Genomic DNA, 22,014 nt, shown 5'->3' on the forward strand with positions numbered 1-22,014 from the left:
GTTTTCGAGGATCAGGAAATAGATGTTTATTGACTAAGTTTAAAAAAAATACTTTTTTTTATTGTTCGGAAGCAGCTTTTGTTTAAAAAATATTTGTGGTTTTATGTTTAAAATTTAATCTTTTGCGTGTACTAAGTAAAACAAGCTAGATATGCTCAACCGGTAACTGCTCATTGGTAAATGCTGTTTTACAAATACTGTATCTTCAATATTGGAAGTAATGTAGGGAAAAACATACAACCTGGTATTCTTTTGGATAGACAACAGAAATTGCTTTGTTTTAATGATCGATTTGCAGTGTGAATGTAAAGTTGCTCAGAACTATTTATATTTTAGCAAATAGTATTAAACTCAAGAGAAACAAATGCAACAGATAGAGTGATTGATGGATGTCAATACAGTGGGACCATCTTGAAAATAGTTTTGAACCAAAAGCTATTTAGAATCCGAGAAATTAAAAGTGCATGGTGGGGGGAAAAAAGAATCAATTATATTGTTATGAAATACTATTCAAAAAAAAAGTTTTATGCTCTACTGCTTTTGTCTTTCAGAGATATAACAACAATGAAAGGCACCATTGTTGCTCAAGTTGATTCCAGTGAGTCTTTCCAGGAATTTTGCAGTACATCATGTTTGTCCTTTTATGAAGACAAGCATAATCCCTCAAAAGGAATCTTGAATAAGTCAAGATGCACTATCTGTGGTAAACTAACTGAGGTCTGGTTCAGTTTTTGGTCTCAACTCTTAAATTACTTCCTAATAGAACATTTATTATTAAGAAGTTGATTGGAAAGAGTGGTAAAATGTCTATTTTTTAAAGTTGTCTAGGTTTTTTGTATTTCTACAGTAATTAGGCTTAATATATTTAGCAAGTTTATATCTTTCCATCTTCAGTCATGCTTTATAATGGTTAGATAACATTAATTTTTATAAATTGCTTTATTGCATATTTAAATTTAAGAAATCTATGAAGATAGTTGTGCATTACTGACATTTTTGTAGTCCGCTGACATTTTGGAGTTCATTTTCATTGCTGATTATTGCAGGCAAGGCTTTTCTTTAGACAGCTAGTCATTTAAAAATTTTATGTTGAATTGTTGAATTGTTCACTATTGATCTCCATAAGAGCATAAGAATAGCCATACTGTGTCAGAGCAATGGTCCATCTAGCCCAGTATCCTGTCTCCTGACAGTGCTCGCTGCCAGATGCTTCAGAGGGAATTAACAGAACAGAGCAGTTAGTGAGTGATCCACTTCCTGTTGTCTAGTCCCAGCATCTGGCAGTCAGAGGCTTAGGGACACCCAGAGCATGGAGTTGCATCCTTGACCATCTTGGCTAACAGCCATTGACAGCCCTATCCTCCATGAACTTATCTAAATCTTTTTTGAGCCCATTTATATTTGTAGCCTTCACAACATCACAGGGCAATGAGTTCCACAGGTTGACTATGCATTGTGCTTTTGTTTGTTTTGTTTTATTAATTTCATTGGGTGGCCCCTGGTTTCTTGAATTCTTAAAAGGGAGGAAACTAGAAACAGTTACTGCTTCTCTCATATTTCATTTTTCAGTAACTATTTTGAGGGCCCTCAAAGTATAAATCCAATAGTAATTGATACTAATCAGTAGACTACATACAAATGTTGCCATCAAAACAATTCAGGATTTTCTCTATTCTAATTGCATATTTTGGTAAATCCCCCTTGAGTAACGTAAAGATAGTTTGTATAGTAGAATATACCCTTATTTAAATTCTCCTGAGCTGGGATTACTACGTTCTGGATGCAAATACTGGGCCAAGCTTACATAGCCATGTATATTCATCCTTTTAGCCCCAAGACAGCCTTGTAAATTAAAAGCCAAATATATTAAAAATCCTGCTCACTGCCAACAAAGTGTATAAAGTGCAGGTGGGGAAAATGTATGTAAATTAGCTCCCCGTTCTCTTGAGCAGCCTTGTGTGAATCCAACCCTGTGACCTTGGATTGGCTTCCAAGGCCTCAAGAACAGCTGGCGCTAGGTTTTTGCCCAGAGATTGCAAGGAGGCAGAGTTTGCTTTGTTTGTTGTAGTTATTTCAAATGCATATGTCACAATATTATCTAGGGTTCTAGTTGAACCAAGTATTGTTCTTTAAGTTGTGATTGTCAAGTGTAGCGCACTGATGAAGAATCTTGGGTTGTTTTTTTTTAGATTCGCCATGAAGTTAGCTTTAAGAACATGACTCATAAGCTGTGTAGTGACCACTGCTTCAATAGATACAGAATGGCGAATGGTTTAATAATGAATTGCTGTGAACACTGTGGGGAGTACTTGCCCAGTAAAGGAGCTGGAAACAATATCCTTACGATTGACGGTCAGCAGAAAAGATTCTGCTGCCAAAACTGCGTTGGTGAATATAAACAGGTAACTTCTTCTATTTATAAAAAAATGAAATTTAGCCTATAAATTAAAAAACAAAACAAACATTAGTACTGCTAAGATGCATTCTGTTCTTGATTAACTAAGTTGCTTGAGACTGTTCGTATTCTATATTTAGACAAACCTCAAAGACTCAGCTGTTTAACCTATGTGAATCTATATGTGCATTTGTGGGAGTGGAACTCTACTAATAAATTATTATTGTAAAAGGAGACATGTATCTTAACCAAAAATACTAGTGACTTAAAACAGTCTGAGGAAGAAAACTTCTATCTTTTTAGTGAAGGCTTTAATTCTTAATGTATTTATTTATGGTGAGCATGACAACTCCATACCTATTGTGCAACCCACCTAGTGCTTGGTTAGATATAAAAGCTCATTTACTTGCACTTTTAGACATTTATGTAAAGCTAAAAATGTATATGGGCCATGCAGTCTGGACATGGCTGTTGATTCCCTTAATCACATTGTTTACCTGTACATTGGATATGCTTTGAGTTCCTTTCCAGTGTAATCCCAAGTCCAAAGCTAAGCTTTACCTATATTCCTTCATGAGTGAAGGTTTGAAGGATTTTGTATCCTCCTTTGCTTAGCTTCTGTGTGCTCCTGAAATTATTATAGCATTTGAAACAAGTCTTGTTTTTTTTACATTTCAGTCTTCAGACAACATTTGCCCCCTGCGTTTGCTTTAGGAGGCAGTGGTGAGCCATCATTTAACACTAGTGGGAAGGTTGGAGTGCTGTTCAAACTATTTATGACCTAGCAGTATAATTCAGAACCATTGTTATTTATTAATTTTTGGGCTGGTCCAGTGTAGAAATTTAGTTTTTTCTATAGCGTGCATCTTTTATCTGAGATGTCATGGTGTTGCAGTGTTAAGCATCTAGGGACTGTTGTTTTAGGACTTCTGAAATGAATGTTCCACTTGTAACATATGCCTATATTTTCTGTAGTTTTGGAGTAAACCTTTATATATGTGAGATGATGTGTTACTTTACCAAGGCTACTTTGAGATGTTTGTGCACCCAGCTGTGTTGAGGATTCTTCTTCATTTCTTTCCACTTTTTGAAGCTGGTGAAATACAATCAGTCAGAGGGAGCCCAGTATTGAATTAACAAAGCTCCATTATATTTGATGAATAAAAAGCTCCATAATGTTTGATCTCTGTTCTATATTGCTATTCCATTTTTGAATGTCAAGTGCTGCTTGCCTTTACCCTTTTTGGACTGCTTCTTTGAGCTTGTACAGAACTCAGACAGTATTTCTGGGAATGTATACATGTATAAACAGCACAACTGAAAGCATAACATAAGCCTTATTGTTTTATCACACAGCAAAACCAAAAAAGGGCAAAATAGGTTTTCGAGATACTAAAAATGTAGGCATAGACAGAAGCCATGGAAAGACTTGGAGAAACGTTGAATAAGCACTCATGAAGGAACAAAAAGACCACAAGATTAACTTTGAACTTGGGACTGTCCCACACAACCTAAAACGTGCATTGATGAAATGCCATGTGAGCATGGAATTATGAGAGGTGGAACGACAATTCTGTATCTATTATACATTCATTGCAAAGTGTACTTTGTCATTTGTCTGTTTAGATATTTTTGTACTGTTGTGTTCAGACATTAAATCCCCATATGCTAATGAGAGGATGAGGTGGCATAGCATTTGACAGGATGTTGTGCTCTATTGTATGCTGGGGGATTGCAACTTTACCATTAGTAGTGGATATTATGCAATAGCATGCTGATCTGGAAGTGAATCTCTCTCTCCTTGACCTGGATAGTTTTGCTGCATCCATTGCCATCGGCAGACTTTGTACCAGCAAAATCTCTTACGTTGTGAAAGGATTATTATGTATCTGATGTTGGGGGGTGAATGGCTTATGGAATGGTAATGAGCTGTGAAAAGATTAATCTATAGTGCTAGTTTGCATCCACCCAGGTTGTTGTGACCAAATGTAATTCATAGTAGGTTTTCAAATATTATAGACAGTGAATGGTGGATTTAAATTCTTATTTAAATGAGGTACATTCCAAAAGAGTATAATTGTTCTGATGGTGTATGGTGTGGGTGGCAAAATGTCTCAGGCCATAATTAATTTTATAATGACAAATCTGACTAGCAATGTGCATTTATGTTTTAACTTGAATTTGAAATCATTTGAGGAAATTTTGGAAAATGATTATTAAGTTTTGTTAAGTGGGTGCTTCTTGTGAGAGGTATAAATGTATAGTCTTGTTCAATAACGGGTTTTTGTATGGAATGTGTCTATCAATTTAATCTTTTAAAGGAATTTTGACCATGAAAGCTCAATCATTGCTAGCAATAGGTAATTACAGATAAAATACATTTACTTTCACACAGTAGTACTAGACCTCTTTCTGGGGATTTTTCTCTGTCATTTTACTTTCAAGGGCGTGCACCATAGGAAAGGAAGGACAGACTTCTAAAATAATATAGAAATAATCCTCCTTTTGTCAAAACAGTAATACAGGGGTTGATGGGGAGCATTTGGCTACATTAGTATTTTGTTTAGCAGGTTATCATACTGTGTGGTATGACTAAAATTTTTAGTGAATATATTCCACTTATGTGCAAGCAATTGTATAATAAGTGGGGGTCTGTCTTTTTGCTATGAGTTGTATAAAACTAGTATATCATGTACTGTAATTGTCATATACCAACTGGTCTTTTATAAATATGTAGTACTCGTAAACTAGAATTGACACAATATTTGTACCTACCTACTTAATCCTTATGTGTGAAATAAATATTACTTAAAAATGTTTGGAACTAGTTTTCATAACGTATGTACAGTTTTTCTTAGGATTGAAGTGAAATTATGTGCAGACCAAAATGTTATGCCTTTTGGCAGGGAGATTGGTGGTAGAGAACCAGGACAAATGGGTCATGATTTGGTGTGGCTGATCCTTCATTTTACGTTGTGGTGGTGGGGGAGACAGGGAAAGAGGAGGCAATGCTGTTTTTGAGTTAGAGGGACATTGGATAAAATAGACAGAAGCTCTTGTCTCATTTTCAAAAATATGAATACACTTAGGAGGTGAAGTCCCATTGACATAAGCTCCTAAATGGACATGTCATTTTTGAAAATGGGACTCTAGGGCCTAGGTACTTTTAAAAATGTTGTCCTTCATAACTAAGGACATAACTGGCCCCTCTTTAATATGGCACTAGTGAAACTGTACTGTATACACCTGGATACATCAGCGCTTGAAAGAGATCTATTAAACTAAGGGTATGTCTACACTACGAAATTAGGTCGAATTTATAGAAGTCGGTTTTTTAGAAATCGGTTTTATATATTCGAGTGTGTGTCCCCACAGAAAATGCTCTAAGTGCATTAACTCGGCGGAGCGCTTCCACAGTACCGAGGCAAGCGTCGACTTCCGGAGCGTTGCACTGTGGGTAGCTATCCCACAGTTCCCGCAGTCTCCGCTGCCCATTGGAATTCTGGGTTGAGATCCCAATGCCTGATGGGGCTAAAACATTGTCGCGGGTGGTTCTGGGTACATATCTTCAGGCCCCCGTTCCCTCCCTCCCCCCGTGAAAGCAAGGGCAGACAATCATTTCGCGCCTTTTTTCCTGAGTTACCTGTGCAGACGCCATACCACGGCAAGCATGGAGCCCGCTCAGGTAACCGTCACCCTATGTCTCCTGGGTGCTGGCAGACGCAGTACGGCTTTGCTGCACAGTAGCAGCAACCCATTGCCTTCTGGCAGCAGACGGTGCAATACGACTGGTAGTCGTCCTCGTCGTGTCCGAGGTGCTCCTGGCCACGTTGGCTGGGAGCGCCTGGGCAGACATGGGCGCAGGGACTAAATTTGGAGTGACTTGACCAGGTCATTCTCTTTAGTCCTGCAGTCCTATTGAACCGTCTTATGGTGAGCGGGCAGGCGATACGGACTGCTAGCAGTCGTACTGTACCATCTTCTGTCAGGCAGGCAAGAGATGAGGATTGCTAGCAGTCGTATTGTACCATCTTCTGTCAGGCAGGCAAGAGATGAGGATTGCTAGCAGTCGTATTGTACCATCTTATGCCAGGCAGGCAAGAGATGAAGATGGCTAGCAGTCGTACTGTACCATCTTCTGCCAAGCAGCCATGAGATGTGGATGGCATGCAGTCCTTCTGCACCGTCTGCTGCCAGCCAAAGATGTAAAAGATAGATGGAGTGGGTCAGAACAAGAAATAGACCAGATTAGTTTTGTACTCATTTGCCTCCTCCCCTGTCTAGATCACACTGCAGTCACTCACAGAGAAGGTGCAGCGAGGTAAATCTAGCCATGTATCAATCAGAGGCCAGGCTAACCTCCTTGTTCCAATAACAACGATAACTTAGGTGCACCATTTCTTATTGGAACCCTCCGTGCAGTCCTGCCTGAAATACTCCTTGATGTACAGGCACACCCTTTGTTGATTTTAGCTCCCTGAAGCCAACCCTGTAAGCCGTGTCGTCAGTCGCCCCTCCCTCCGTCAGAGCAACGGCAGACAATCGTTCTGCGCCTTTTTTCTGTGCGGACGCCATACCAAGGCAAGCATGGAGGCCGCTGAGCTCATTTTGGCAATTAGGAGCACATTAAACACCACACGCATTATCCAGCAGTATATGCAGCACCAGAAGCTGGCAACGCGATACCGGGCGAGGAGGCGACGTCAGCGCGGTCCCGTGAGTGATCAGGACATGGACACAGATTTCTCTGAAAGCATGGGCCCTGACAATGCATGCATCATGGTGCTAATGGGGCAGGTTCATGCTGTGGAACGCCGATTCTGGGCTCGGGAAACAAGCACAGACTGGTGGGACCGCATAGCGTTGCAGGTCTGGGACGATTCCCAGTGGCTGCGAAACTTTCGCATGCGTAAGGGCACTTTCATGGAACTTTGTGACTTGCTTTCCCCTGCCCTGAAGCGCATGAATACCAGGATGAGAGCAGCCCTCACAGTTGAGAAGTGAGTGGCGATAGCCCTGTGGAAGCTTGCAACGCCAGACAGCTACCGGTCAGTTGGGAATCAATTTGGAGTGGGCAAATCTACTGTGGGGGCTGCTGTAATGCAAGTAGTTCACGCAATCAAAGATCTGCTGATATCAAGGGTAGTGACCCTGGGAAATGTGCAGGTCATAGTGGATGGCTTTGCTGCAATGGGATTCCCTAACTGTGGTGGGGCTATAGACGGAACACATATCCCTATCTTGGCACCGGAGCACCAAGCCGCCGAGTACATAAACCGCAAGGGGTACTTTTCGATAGTGCTGCAAGCTCTGGTGGATCACAAGGGACGTTTCACCAACATCAACGTGGGATGGCCGGGAAAGGTCCATGATGCTCGCATCTTCAGGAACTCTGGTCTGTTTCAAAAGCCTCAGGAAGGGACTTTATTCCCAGACCAGAAAATAACTGTTGGGGATGTTGAAATGCCTATATGTATCCTTGGAGACCCAGCCTACCCCTTAATGCCATGGCTCATGAAGCCGTACACAGGCAGCCTGGACAGTAGTCAGGAGCTGTTCAACTACAGGCTGAGCAAGTGCAGAATGGTGGTAGAATGTGCATTTGGACGTTTAAAGGCGCGCTGGCGCAGTTTACTGACTCGCTTAGACCTCAGCGAAACCAGTATTCCCACTGTTATTACTGCTTGCTGTGTGCTCCACAATATCTGTGAGAGTAAGGGGGAGACGTTTATGGCGGGGTGGGAGGCTGAGGCAAATCGCCTAGCTGCTGGTTACGCGCAGCCAGACACCAGGGCGGTTAGAAGAGCACAGGAGGGCGCGGTACGCATCAGAGAAGCTTTGAAAACCAGTTTCATGACTGGCCAGGCTACGGTGTGAAAGTTCTGTTTGTTTCTCCTTGATGAAACCCCCCGCCCCTTGGTTCACTCTACTTCCTGTAAGCTAACCACCCTCCCCTCCTCCCTTTAATCACCGCTTGCAGAGGCAATAAAGTCATTGCTGCTTCACAGTCATGCATTCGTTATTCATTCATCACACAAATAGGGAGATGACTACCAAGGTATCCCAGGAGGGGTGGTGGAGGAGGGAAGGAAAATGCCACACAGCACTTTAAGCACAGCACTTTAAAAGTTTACAACTTTAAAATTTATTGAATGACAGCCTTCTTTTTTTTGGGCAATCCTCTGTGGTGGAGTGGCTGGTTGGCTGGAGGCCCCCCCACCACGTTCTTGGGCGTCTGGGTGTGGAGGCTATTTGGTTACAGAGGGGCAGCAGTGGCAGTCTGTGCTCCAGCTGCCTTTGCTGCAGCTCAACCATACACTGGAGCATACTGGTTTGGTCCTGCAGCAGCCTCAGCATTGAATCCTGCCTCCTCTCATCACGCTGCTGCCACATTTGAGCTTCAGCCCTCTCTTCAGCCCGCCACTTACTCTCTTCAGCCCTCCACCTCTCCTCCCGGTCATTTTGTGCTTTCCTGCACTCTGACATTATTTGCCTCCACGCATTCGTCTGTGCTCTGTCAGTGTGGGAGGACAGCATGAGCTCGGAGAACATTTCATTGCGAGTGCGTTTTTTTTTTCTTTCTAAGCTTCACTAGCCTCTGGGAAGGAGAAGATCCTGTGATCATTGAAACACATGCAGCTGGTGGAGAAAAAAAAAGGGACAGCGGTATTAAAAAAGACACATTTTATAAAACAGTTGCTACACTCTTTCAGGGTAAACCTTGCTGTTAACATTACATACATAGCACATGTGCTTTCGTTACAAGGTCGCATTTTGCCTCCTCCCACCGCGTGACTAGCCCCTCAACCTTCCCCCCTCCCTGTGGCTAACAGCGGGGAACATTTCTGTTTAGCCACAGGCAAACAGCCCAGCAGGAATGGGCTCCTCTGAGTGTCCCCTGAAGAAAAGCACTCTATTTCAACCAGGTGACCATGAATTATATCTCACTCTCCTGAGGATAACACAGAGAGATAAAGAACGGATTTTGGTTGAATGCCAGCAAACATACACTGCAATGCTTTGTTCTACAGTGATTCCCGAGTACGTGTTACTGGCCTGGAGTGGTAAAGTGTCCTACCATGAAGGACGAAATAAGGCTGCCCTCCCCAGAAACCTTTTGCAAAGGCTTTAGGACTACATCTAGGAGAACCGCAAATGCCAGGGCAAAGTAATCCTTTCACATGCTTGCTTTTAAACCATGTATAGCATTTTAAAAGGTACACTCACCAGAGGTCCCTTCTCCGCCTGCTGGGTCCAGGAGTCAGCCTTGGGTGGGTTCGGGGGGTACTGGCTCCAGGTCTAGGGTGAGAAACAGTTCCTGGCTGTTGGGAAAACCGGTTTCTCCGCTTGCTTGCTGTGAGCTATCTACAACCTCCTCCTCCTCCTCCTCATCTTCTTCGTCCCCAAAACCTGCTTCCGTATTGCCTCCATCTCCATTGAAGGAGTCAAACAACACGGCTGGGGTAGTGGTGGCTGAACCCCCTAAAATGGCATGCAGCTCATCATAGAAGCGGCATGTTTGGGGCTCTGACCCAGAGCGGCTGTTCGCCTCTCTGGTTTTCTGGTAGGCTTGCCTTAGCTCCTTCAGTTTCACGCGGCACTGCTTCGGGTCCCTGTTATGGCCTCTGTCCTTCATGCCCTGGGAGATTTTCACAAAGGTTTTGGCATTTTGAAAACTGGAACGGAGTTCTGATAGCACGGATTCCTCTCCCCAAACAGCGATCAGATCCCGTACCTCCCGTTCGGTCCATGCTGGAGCTCTTTTGCGATTCTGGGACTCCATCATGGTCACCTCTGCTGATGAGCTCTGCATGGTCACCTGCAGCTTGCCACGCTGGCCAAACAGGAAATGAGATTCAAAAGTTTGCGGTTCTTTTCCTGTCTACCTGGCCAGTGCATCTGAGTTGAGAGTGCTGTCCAGAGCGGTCAGAATGGAGCACTCTGGGATAGCTCCCGGAGGCCAGTACCATCGAATTGTGTCCACAGTACCCCAAATTCGAGCTGGGAACGTCGATTTAAGCGCTAATCCACTTGTCAGGGGTGGAGTAAGGAAATCGATTTTAAGAGCCCTTTAAGTCGAAATAAAGGGCTTCACTGTGTGGACGGGTGCAGGTTTAAATCAATTTAACGCTGCTAAATTCGACCTAAAGTCCTAGTGTAGACCAGGGCTAAAGGATAACTGGGGAAAAGTTACAAATGAATAGACAATGGACAGATGAGGAACAATAAAAAAACTAAAATAGGTATAGCTTGACCAAACTATTTAGGTATGATTATTTGAAGTGTGTTGACACCCACGAGGGAGACCAGTTATTTATGGTGGCACAAGTGGGTATAATCAAGAAATGGAATGATACTAAGCAAAGGACAACTTAGGTTAAATGTCAGGAAAAGTTTCTTGAAACGTATGTTAAACATGGAAGACACTTCCAATCGAAGTAGACCCTGAACCCTTTCCTGTCGTCCTTGTTGTTGAAGTTCATACTCTCCAGTACTGGGAGAGGTAGGGAGCAACTCAGAGAATGACCCTAGAAAAGTAAATGAATTACCAGAAGAAAATAAGATATTGTTTGAGTACATGTAGCCATGTATTCCACTTAGGTGTGTGGGTGCCCATTGCAGTGGAACCAGAGAAATTTGCCTACGAATGGCGGGGGGTGCTTGCGCCTTGTGGCTGTAGCTCCTCTCCTGGCTACATGAAGTGGTGCTGCCCTGACCCTCCCTGAGTTCCTTCTTATTGCCTGTGGTGGGGTTTAAACAGTGTCCCCCCAACAGCCATCTCCACAGTTGGTGCTTGCTCTGTATTGGTGAGGCCTACATCAGGGAGTGTTGTGTGATCTGCAGATCGTTTAAGAAATCGACTCAAGTGGCTTGGGACCTTTGCCTGAAGAAGCACCTGCTTGAACAGGCCATGCAGCCTGCATTGGTATCAAGGCCCTCATTGAGTCGGAGATTGCCCTTGAACTTTAGGAGCACTGCTGCTTCACATTCTGGAGCAGGCTCCTCTCTGAAGAAATGGAGAAGCCATTCCCTGTCAACTGTGCAACTGTGCTGAGGAAAAGATTGCGTAAGACCAACTGAGGTTCCTCTAGGTCTCAGGGTGACTCTTCTACCTCCCCCAGTAAAAGTGTGGACAAGTGCAGAGTTGGTGCTGGCATGTGTGGTGGTGTGGGTATCTTAACCCTTTCCCGGTACTGAATAGGGAGGGTAGAAACCCTGTATCGTTGACTCTGGGTGTCTGTTGAGTCCGGTACTGATGAGGGAGATGCAAGCACTGACTGTTTCCACGTTGGCGACATACCGGGCAGCTATAGACCTCCTCTGCCTTTTGGTCCTGACTTCTCCTTTGGTCCAGGACTTTGCCAGGTTGTGCCAATTATAGCCCCTTTGATTGAATGAGCCGGTGAATCTTTGGGTCTGTCGGCACTGCAACCCAATGTTTCCCTTTCACAGGTTGTGTAAGCAGGGCTGGTACTGGGATTGGCATGGAGGGCCTTCATACTAGGAACCTCCTTTGCGCTGCTGCAGTCACAACCACAAATGCTTCCATGGTGGCTTTCACTGCCTTCGACATTGGTACTGTCAGATGCTCTGGTACCGCTGTTGACTTTGGGACTGACACTGCTTCCAGCACCGATGATGATAATCGATGGTATCACCTCCATCGACAGCCCTGCTTCCTGGGTTGTTCTGAATGACGGATGAGTCAGACTGCCTCCTCGCTCTCTCTGGTCTGACTCCGCCCTTATCTCTGCAGTCCTGAGGCCCCTCTGCGTCTGAGTCAGGGTTGTTATCCTCCCACTCTCCATTGTACAGCCAGCATTGAGGGCTGCTGATGGACAATCATGGGTACCAGGATTAGCATGCATCTCATGCTTGGGATGGAGGTCCCTGGCCCGCTGCGTACTGGGCTGGCCACCAATGCCATATCCATGTCAGTGGCCTCTTTGGAATCTGTGGGATGCTCCTCAGTCGTGGGTGTCCTGCTTTCTGTCTTGCTCAAAGTGAGATTGCTTGCTAGGTCTGCGGTGGTGACCGTCAATCCGCTGCAGGCCCAGGCACCAGCTGTACTTCTCCCTGCAGAGCCTCCAGAATTGTCCTGTCCAGGTTTGTCAGCTGCAGAACAGGATCTGGCTTTGGCTCAGTTAAGAGCCTCACCTTTTGTCTGTGGACCGTGCTGTGCTGCCTGGCTCATCCTTCCCTTCGGTACCGGAGGACTTTAAGCCATACCAAGACCTTTTGCGGTGTGAAGCTGCTTCCCTCAATATGCAGGTAAAGTTCTTTCAAGAGAATATCCACAAATTGGTGGACGTCTAACAGCCGTCTGCCCCGGGAGAGTTACCCTTCCTATCAGTGACACACTCCTTGAATCAGCTATGGCCCTCTGGAGCATGCCAGGTTTGGTACAACATGCAGCTAAGTGCATGGAAAAGCACTAGTTTGTTTCTGTGCAGGGATTTGCGGGGTTTTACTCTCATCCAGCCCCAAATTCCTTAGATGTAACTGCAGTGAATGACAGAGCTCATCAGGGCAGGTTTAACTCCACCCCTGAGGATAGGAACTCTAAGCGATAGGACCAGATGGGCAGGAAGATATATACCTCCTCTTTACAGATGTGAATTACTAACCAGCAAGCCTTGCTGTCCAGCTATGATTTTTTTAAACTGGACAGCTATGTCAAAGTTTGCAGACCAGCTTCCTGAGACCTCACCAGAGGAATTTTGGGCATTTGTCACTGAGAGCTGCTTGGTGGCTAAGATGTCCTTGCGGTCTGCACTAGACGTTGCGGACACCTCGGCTAGGGTGATGACCTCCACGGTCACCATGAGGAGAGGCTGCCTGGCTGCAGAATATGGGTATTTACCTTGATGTCCAGGAAGCCATTGAGAATTTGCCCTTCAATGGTCAAAAACTGTTCTTGGACAAAATTTACAAGACATTGCACTCCTTCAAGGACTCCAGGGCTACACTGCACTCCTTGGGGGTGTACATGCAGGCAGTGTAGAGGTGCCACTATGGCGTTCAACAGCAGCAGTATTGTCCACAGTGCGCATTTGGGCAGCCTTTCCCTCCCCTGAGGCAATGGGACTACCCCAGAAAGAGGGTGATAGGTCCCACAGGAGAAAATAGTCGGGCTTGGGATTCATCCAGTTCACACAACCTCCCCCAATGCCTTCCAAGCGCCTGTCTTGACTCCTTGGTTCAGAGCACTGTTCTACTCATTGCTTCTCCCTCCTCATCTCCCCCCTTTGGGGACAGGGTGGCCTCTTTCACCATGCTTGGGGCTCAGCCACCCGTACAGCTGGATCCTAAGCACTGTCAGATCAGGTTATGCCATTCAGTTCCTCTCCCCATGTCCTCCCCGCCCTTCTTCCCTGTCCCTCTTCAGGGAACCCTCTTGCGAGATATTGCTCCTTGAGCAGGTCTGTTTTCTGATGGCTTTGGCAGTGGTGGAGGAAGTTCTGCCAGAACATAGGGGTCATGTCTTCTACTCCTGGTATTTCCTAGTACTCAAATTCTTAGGAGGGGTAAGACCTGCCCTCGACCTTTGCAGTCTCAACAAATATATATCATAGATTCATAGAATATCAGGGTTGGAAGGGACCTCAGGAGGTCATTTAGTCCAACCCCCTGCTCAAAACAGGACCAATCCCCAATTTTTGTCCCAGATCCCTAAATGGCCCCCTCAAGGATTTTAGCAGGCCAATGCTCAAATCACTGAGCTATCCCTCCCCCAACCATCAGGTACATGAGGTTCCAAATGGTCCCTCTATTGACTCCCCTCCCTAAATTGTCTCACAACGACTGGACTTTCAGGACAGTCACTTCCATGTAGCTATTTTGCCAAGCCACAGAAGGTTCCTTCAGTTTTTTGTGGTTAAATGCCACTTTCAGTACACAGTGCTACCATTCAGCCTCTCCTGTACCACCCAGGTTTTTACCAAATGCATGGTCATTGTTATGACATATCTCAGAAAGAAGGGAATTCACATCTTCCCGTATCTGGACAACTGGTTACTTAAGGGGCAGCTCCAAAGAGCAAATTCTTGCTCACATCAGGACCACACTGAGCTTGCTCGACCATCTTGGTCTCATCCTGAACACCAGAAAGTCAACCTTGGCTCCCACACAAAAAGTCTAATTCATTGGGGCCCTGTTAGATTCCACAACATCAGGAATGTTTTGGCTGACCGACTGTTTTCAGACAATTTGCTACCTTTGCCTTATTCTGCAGTCTTAGCCTTCCAAGACAGTTCAGACGTCTCCGTGGCTCTTTGGTCACATATTTGGTTGCATGCAGGTGGTCCAATTTGTAAGGTTGCGTCTTTGCCCCTTTCAAATGTGGCTCAGGATGGTCTACTGTCCTGCTGTTCATCCTCTAGACAGACTGATTCATCTTCCTCTACTGGTCCTGAACTCCTTCCAGTGGTAGATGCGTCCAGAGAACATTTGCCAGGGTGTCCCCTTTGGCCAGCCCTCACCAGGCAAGTAAGATGTTATCAGTGCCTCCCTGATGGATTGTGGGGCGCACCTGTCATCACTGAAAGTACAGGGACTGTGGTCAGAGTAGGAGGTTTCACTTCATGTCAGCTTGCTGGGGCTTTGGGCCATGCTTTTTGGCTCTGTATCAGAGACACTGGTTCACATATTTACTGACAATACCACTGGGATGTATTATTGAGCAAACAAGGTGAAGAACACTCCAGGTTGCTTTGCTTAGAGGCAATCAGGCTGTTGAAATTCTGCATTGTGGAGAATATTACTCCAGTGTTCACTTGCCCAGGGTTCAGAATCATCTCGCAGACCATCTTAGCAGATGGTTTTTCCCTAAATCACGTATGATCCCTGAAGACAAGTATCCTTCGGGTCATCTTCAAAGCTTGGCTCATTCCAACGACTGACAACAGGAAATGTCTGTTTTGCTCTTGATGGGGCCTCAATCCAGGCTCCCTGTCCAATGCTTTTCCAACTCTGCTGGCAGTCTGCTCTCCTGTATGTGTTTTCCCTCCTTCCTAGTCATCCCTCAGGTCATCCCTAAGATCAAGGTGGACTGGACTAAGCTCATTCTCATTGTCCCTGGCATGGCTGAGACAGTGCTGGTTCTCTGACTTTCTCACGCTGTCTATTGAGCCTCCCATACTACTTCCTTTCCATCCTGACCTCCTCAGTCAGAATCACAGCCCCAACTTGCATCCCATGCACAGCTCCCTGCATCTCATGGTGTGGCTGCTGCATGAATGAGGAGCAGGAAGAGCAGTGTTCAGTGGCTGTCCAGCAAGTCCTGCTCAGTAGCAGAAAGTCATCTACCATGATAGCCTATTCAATGAAGTGGAAGTGGTTTTTGGTGTGGACATTAGCCTTCAGACTCCAGACGATGCTGGCTTCTATCTGGGACATCTTGGAGTACCTGCTACAGCTTCAGTTGTTGGGGCTTGGGCATAGTTCAGTGATACTGGCATTTCATCCTCCTGTTCAGGGAAGATCAGTCTTCTCTAATGCCATGGTAACAAGATTCTTAAAAGGGCTTCTTCATCTACATCCTCTGATCTGAGAAATGGTTCCCCTGTGGGACCTAAACATGGTCCTAGTGGCTCTGATGGATCCTCCTTATAAACCGTTCTTCAAAGGTGACTTTATGATCCCACCCCAAAATTTTGTCCAAAGTGGTCTGTTTCATTTGAACCAGGCGGTATGTTTACCAGTGGGTTTTTTTTCCCCCCCTAAGGTGCCTTCGTATCCGTAGGAGCAGTGTCTCAATACCTTAGATGTCAGGTGATTGTTAGCCTATTATCTGGACAGGACTAAACAGTTTCATGCTTCACATGTTTGTGTCTACACTACAGTCTGTGAAGGGTCAGTCAGTCTCTTCACAGATAATCTCTGAATGGATAACATCCTCCATTGACTTATGAGGAGAGGCTGAGGGAGCTGGGATTGTTTAGCCTGCAGAAGAGAAGAATGAGGGGGGATTTGATAGCTGCTTTCAACTACCTGAAAGGGGGTTCCAAACAGGATGGCTCTAGACTGTTCTCAATGGTAGCAGATGACAGAACAAGGAGTAATGGTCTCAAGTTGCAGTGGGGGAGGTTTAGATTGGATATTAGGAAAAACTTTTTCACTAAGAGGGTGGTGAAATACTGGAATGCGTTACCTAGGGAGGTGGTAGAATCTCCTTCCTTAGAGGTTTTTAAGGTCAGGCTTGACAAAGCCCTGGCTGGGATGATTTAACTGGGAATTGATCCTGCTTCGAGCAGGGGGTTGGACTAGATGACCTTCTGGGGTCCCTTCCAACGCTGATATTCTATGATTTCTATGATTTCCATCAAGGTGGAATATAAAGTAGCTTCAGTTATGCCCCCTCAGAGTATGAGAGCTCGTTCTATGAGGGTGTAAGCAGCATCCACAGTGTTCCTCAGTGATGTTTCCTTATTGGATGTATGCAGGGCTGCTTCAGGATCCTTGATATATGGGTTCGTAAATCATTATGTCATAACCACATCTTCCAAGGTGGATGCAATCTTTGGTAGAGCAGTCCTGCAGTCCTTGTTTAGTTAGACTTCAAGCCCTGCCTACTGGGAGTGTGAGGGGTTACTGCTAGCTAGTCACCTAGGTGGAATACATGGCTGCATCTATTTGAACAAGAAATGGTTATTTACTGTAGTTGTGGTTCTTCGCAATGTGATGTGTATTACACATCAAGTGTATTACTGTATCAAGTGGAGTGCCCCAAGGGTCGGTCCTGGGCCAGGTTTTGTTCAATATCTTTATAAATGATCTGGAGGATGGTGTGGATTGTACCCTCAGCAAGTTTGCAGATGACACTAAACTGGGAGGAGAGGTAGATACGCTGGAGGGTAGGGATAGGATACAGACGGACCTAGACAAATTGGAGGATTGGGCCAAAAGAAATCTGATGAGGTTCAACAAGGACAAGTGCAGAGTCCTGCACTTAGGATGGAAGAATCCAATGCACTGCTACAGACTAGGGACCAAATGGCTCGGCAGCAGTTCTGCAGAAAAGGACCGAGGGATTACAGTGGACAAGAAGCTGGATATCAGTCAACGGTGCACCCTTGTTGCCAAGAAGGCCAATGGCATTTTGGGATGTATAAATAGGGGCATTGCCAGCAGATCAAGGGACGTGATCGTTCCCCTCTATTCGACATTGGTGAGGCCTCATCTGGAGTACTGTGTCCAGTTTTGGGCCCCACACTACAAGAAGGATGTGGAAAAATCGGAAGGAGTCCAGCGGAGGGCAACAAAAATGATTAGGGGACTGGAACACATGACTTATGAGGAGAGGCTGAGGGAACTGGGGGTGTTTAGTCTACGGAAGAGAAGAATGAGGGGGGATTTGATAGCTGCTTTCAACTACCTGAAAGGGGGTTCCAAACAGGATGGCTCTAGACTGTTCTCAGTGGTAGCAGATGACAGAACAAGGAGTAATGGTCTCAAGTTGCAGTGGGGGAGATTTAGGTTGGATATTAGGAAAAACTTTTTTACTGGGGGGTGGTGAAACACTGGAATGCGTTACCTAGGGAGGTGGTAGAATCTCCTTCCTTAGAAGTTTTTAAGGTCAGGCTTGACAAATCCCTGGCTGGGATGATTTAATTGGGGATCGGTCCTGCTTTGAGCAGGGGGTTGGACTAGATGACCTCCTGAGGTCCCTGCCAACCCTGATATTCTATGATTCTATGATTCCATGACCTATCCTCTGTCCCCTCTGCATTAGAGACTCATTTCCAAGCATTTGGTGTGATGCAACTAAGAGTGGATCAGGGTAGTGCTGCCTCATGTAGCCTGGAGAGGGGCCATGGCCACAAGACACTCTCGTTACCCTTCTATGGGTACTGCTAGGAAAATTTCTCCAGCTCCAGTTTGCTGGGTTCATATATACCTAAGTGGAATATGTATCTGCCTGCATAACGTCTCGAAGAACCAGTTACAGTAAGTTGGAGCATCCTTGACAGATGTGAAATGGTTAAAGTAATGATCACAGAAGCTGAAAGGAAAACTATTGTTATTACACTAAGATACAGTGCATGCAGTTGAATATTTTTACCTTTATTACTGGTTTGCGTATGTGCTCCCTATAGTTATAATGGGGAATATTACCAGTTCTACTATTATCCTTACCTACAGGTTGAAACAACCCCCTAATATGTCCTTTGTATAACTATCTCTAACGAGAAGTGACATCTTTTGGTTTTTGTTAATTTGTACCTGTGACCAATATGTCTTCCTTGTTTCCACAAACCAATCCAGAGAAGATCCTCTCAAGGGAGTGGCAGTGTCTGGTTGTGCCTAGGTTTGCTGGTGGGTTTCAGGCACTGGCCTGGCATTCCTCCACTCTCCTCACAAACCAGTGCAGTTATTTTGGTCATATCATCTACCATACCTTTCATCTTAGCCTGGTCAGTCTAAGCTTGACTGAATTCAGTGTGCCTGCTTTTACTAGATTGCATCTGCTATTATAGCACTATGACCCTGCCTACATGGCAGTCATGCCAACTGAAGTTAAGTCTGTATAGAGCTGCCATAGTTAGTACATCACTGTGTATGTGCATACTTGGCTCCTTGTGTCAGTGATGAACATAATCACCGGGAGTGCTTGTATCAATGCAGAATGTGTTGCAATATGGGCAGGTATCCCACAGTGCACCTCACCACTGTCTGGTGCGCTGGCTTGTTACCCTGAAAAATGAATTTTGGGATGCTACTATAATAACCTTCCTATTGTCCCCTTAATCTGTTCTTCCCAAGATAAAAGTTTCTGGGGTTGTTAAGGAAACACTAAAGGACACAGATATAACCTGCCAATAAAGTAATTGACACAGGCAGTGTTCTTTACAAAACAAAATATCTTTTTATTAAAGTAACTAATAAGCCCTACTACAATATGATCTAAAAATCCTAAACAAAGCACAAAATCCCTGACACCAATCCCTTATTACCAGTTAAAGAGCATTCAAACTATAATAGCATATAGCAGAGGTGATCGGACTTACAGACCCTCCGAGCTGCATACGATAGTCTTCAGAAGTTCAAGAGGTGGGCGCAGGACTTCAGCCCTGCGGGGCGCATCTGCCGGGGCTCGGAGCTTCAGTGCCACTCCTGGTGAAGCTCTGAGCCCTGGCAGATGCACCCCACAGAGATGAAGCCCCAAGACCCACTGTCCTGCTGCAGGGCAGAACTCTTTCTCTTCTTCTCCACCCCCCCCCCCCCCCCCCCCCGGTCTGGTAGGTGGAGAATGCTGGGGGGAGGGGTGTCGAGCGTGGTCCAGAAGCAGCACTTTAACTGTGAAAGAGCTGCAGTTTGGCCACCTCTTGCATATAGTTCAAATGATTCTAAGCGAAGCCATTTGTTACAAGTGGCCAGTTTGTAACAAATTGCTGACAGCCCAACTTAAATTTTATGTTGTTTTACATAAATAAAATACAATTAAAACACACACACACACACACACATTCCGAGCATACACATAATACATACTATACTAAACGTATCAAAGTCTGGCAAGCTTACTTTATAAATCTGTTGGTATCACTTTAAAATCAGTGCTGCTGCTTTTTAAAATTTGTAAACACTGTTGCTGTTCAGCTCCTGGTCAGTCAGCTTTGCTCTGCTCTTGTTTTCCCCTCTCTCTGCTGGCTTCCAGTTCTCTGTCGTTTTCTGATCAAAACTCTCCTTCTTTCTACGGTCCAGATCTTCTTCTTCTCTCCCCATCAACTGACTGCTCTCCTCTAAGTGTCTGGCTTTTTATATTGTGCTATTGGGACTTCCTTATATACCCTTAAGCAATTACCCATTTGCACATGTTCAGTACAAACTGTTACCTCAGAATTACGATTGACAGCTCTGACCTTTCAAAACAAGTTGTGACCGGTGTGAGTGGGCTGTGTCCAGCTAGTGGCTCAGTTAACTCACTTCTCTCTCATCCCTTATTGCACATGCTCAATAGCTAGCAATCTTGCACATGTTCACTGTTTTCATTTACCTCAGAGCTGTGATTCTGCCAATCCACACTTACATATACCTTACTCTTTGCCAAGGCACCATTTTAGAAATCCTAAGTTATTACTGAGTATGCTCAGGCTCTGCAGCATTCATCTCAGGGTGGAGTGACTTTTGCTTATTCAAAAGATTTAGAAAGGCAAAGTGGAGATTGGAGACTTTCTATGGTAATAGGCTTTTGGAAAGTGCATGATGGGGCCGAAATGAGTCCCTCGGGTGACTGGGAGCAATTTCCCAGTTGCAGCTGCCTCCATCTCATTGTTATCTGTATCCCATAATTTTTGTGCTTTTTTCTCAAAGTCCTACAGTTCCGCATGACCCTCCTCATTTCCGCTATCTCTGACAGAAGCATGGAGCTTGCACAGCTTTGTACTATTGTCATGAGCATTGTAAGCACCGGATGCATGATCCTGGAGTACTTGCAGAGCCGCAAAAAGAACCAAATGCGTGGGGACCATGACTGTTCCTTGGAGGACAGGTTGCTGTGGGACATAGCAAGAACCAATTCAAGGTTTTTGGTGGCATTCACATAGCAGCTGCAGATGGTAGAGTGCTGCTTCTGGCCCTGAGAAACAAGCACTGACTGCTAGGATCGCATTGTAATTCAGGTTTAAGATGACGAGCAGTGGCCGCAGAACTCCTGGTTGCTCTAGGCCACATTCTTGGATCTATGCACGGAGATCAGTCTAGCTAATTCACGGACACCAACATGAGAGCTGCACTAACAGTGGAGAAGCTGAGTGGTGATCAGCGTGGAAACGTGCAAGGCCCGATTGCTACTGGAGTCAGGAAACCCACCCTGGAAGGCTGTTGTCATGCAAGCATGCAGGGTCATTGATTGCCTCCTGGACTGTGACTCTGAGCAGTGTGCAGGACACAGTGGAAGTATTTGCAGCAGTGGGGTTCCCGAACTGCAGTGGAGCCATAGACAGCACACACATCACTATTTTGCTACCAGATCACCTTGCCACTGGGTACGTCAACTAAAAGGGCTACTTTTCTATGGTAATGTAAGCATTGGTGGATCTCCAGGGACACTTCATTGACATCAGTGTGGGCTGGTCTGGGAAGGTGTCTGATGCTTTCTTCTTTAAGAACACAGGGCTGTTAAAACTACAAGCAGGGACTTTTCCCCCATCCGGTGGATTACCATTGGGGAATATTGAAATACCAATAGTGATCCTGGGACCCAGTCTACCTCTTGCTCCCTTGGCTCATGAAGCTGAACATTGGCCACCTCAACAATAGAATCATAGAATATCAGGGTTGGAAGGGACCCCAGAAGGTCATCTAGTCCAACCCCCTGCTCAAAGCAGGACCAATTCCCAGTTAAATCATCCCAGCCAGGGCTTTGTCAAGCCTGACTTTAAAAACCTCTAAGGAAGGAGATTCTACCACCTCCCTAGGTAACGCATTCCAGTGTTTCACCACCCTCTTAGTGAAAAAGTTTTTCCTAATATCCAATCTAAACCTCCCCCACTGCAACTTGAGACCATTACTCCTCGTTCTGTCATCTGCTACCATTGAGAACAGTCTAGAGCCATCCTGTTTGGAACCCCCTTTCAGGTAGTTGAAAGCAGCTATCAAATCCCCCCTCATTCTTC

At 45.1% G+C, this 22,014-nt stretch overlaps 1 protein-coding gene across 8 annotated transcripts in view; it reads left to right on the forward strand.

The window, feature by feature from the left end:
• ZMYM2 (zinc finger MYM-type containing 2) overlaps positions 1-22,014 on the forward strand; it is a 186,893-nt gene that overhangs the window by 60,824 nt on the left and 104,055 nt on the right. For all 8 annotated transcript variants that reach the window (XM_073339551.1, XM_073339493.1, XM_073339533.1 and 5 more), the window contains 2 exons: positions 552-717; positions 2,190-2,402. In XM_073339551.1, the coding sequence (XP_073195652.1) occupies positions 552-717; positions 2,190-2,402 (379 nt within the window). The remainder of the gene's footprint in view (positions 1-551; positions 718-2,189; positions 2,403-22,014) is intronic.

This window comes from Lepidochelys kempii, chromosome 1 (genome assembly GCF_965140265.1).
Source record: "Lepidochelys kempii isolate rLepKem1 chromosome 1, rLepKem1.hap2, whole genome shotgun sequence".
In the NCBI taxonomy this organism is placed as follows: domain Eukaryota; kingdom Metazoa; phylum Chordata; order Testudines; family Cheloniidae; genus Lepidochelys; species Lepidochelys kempii.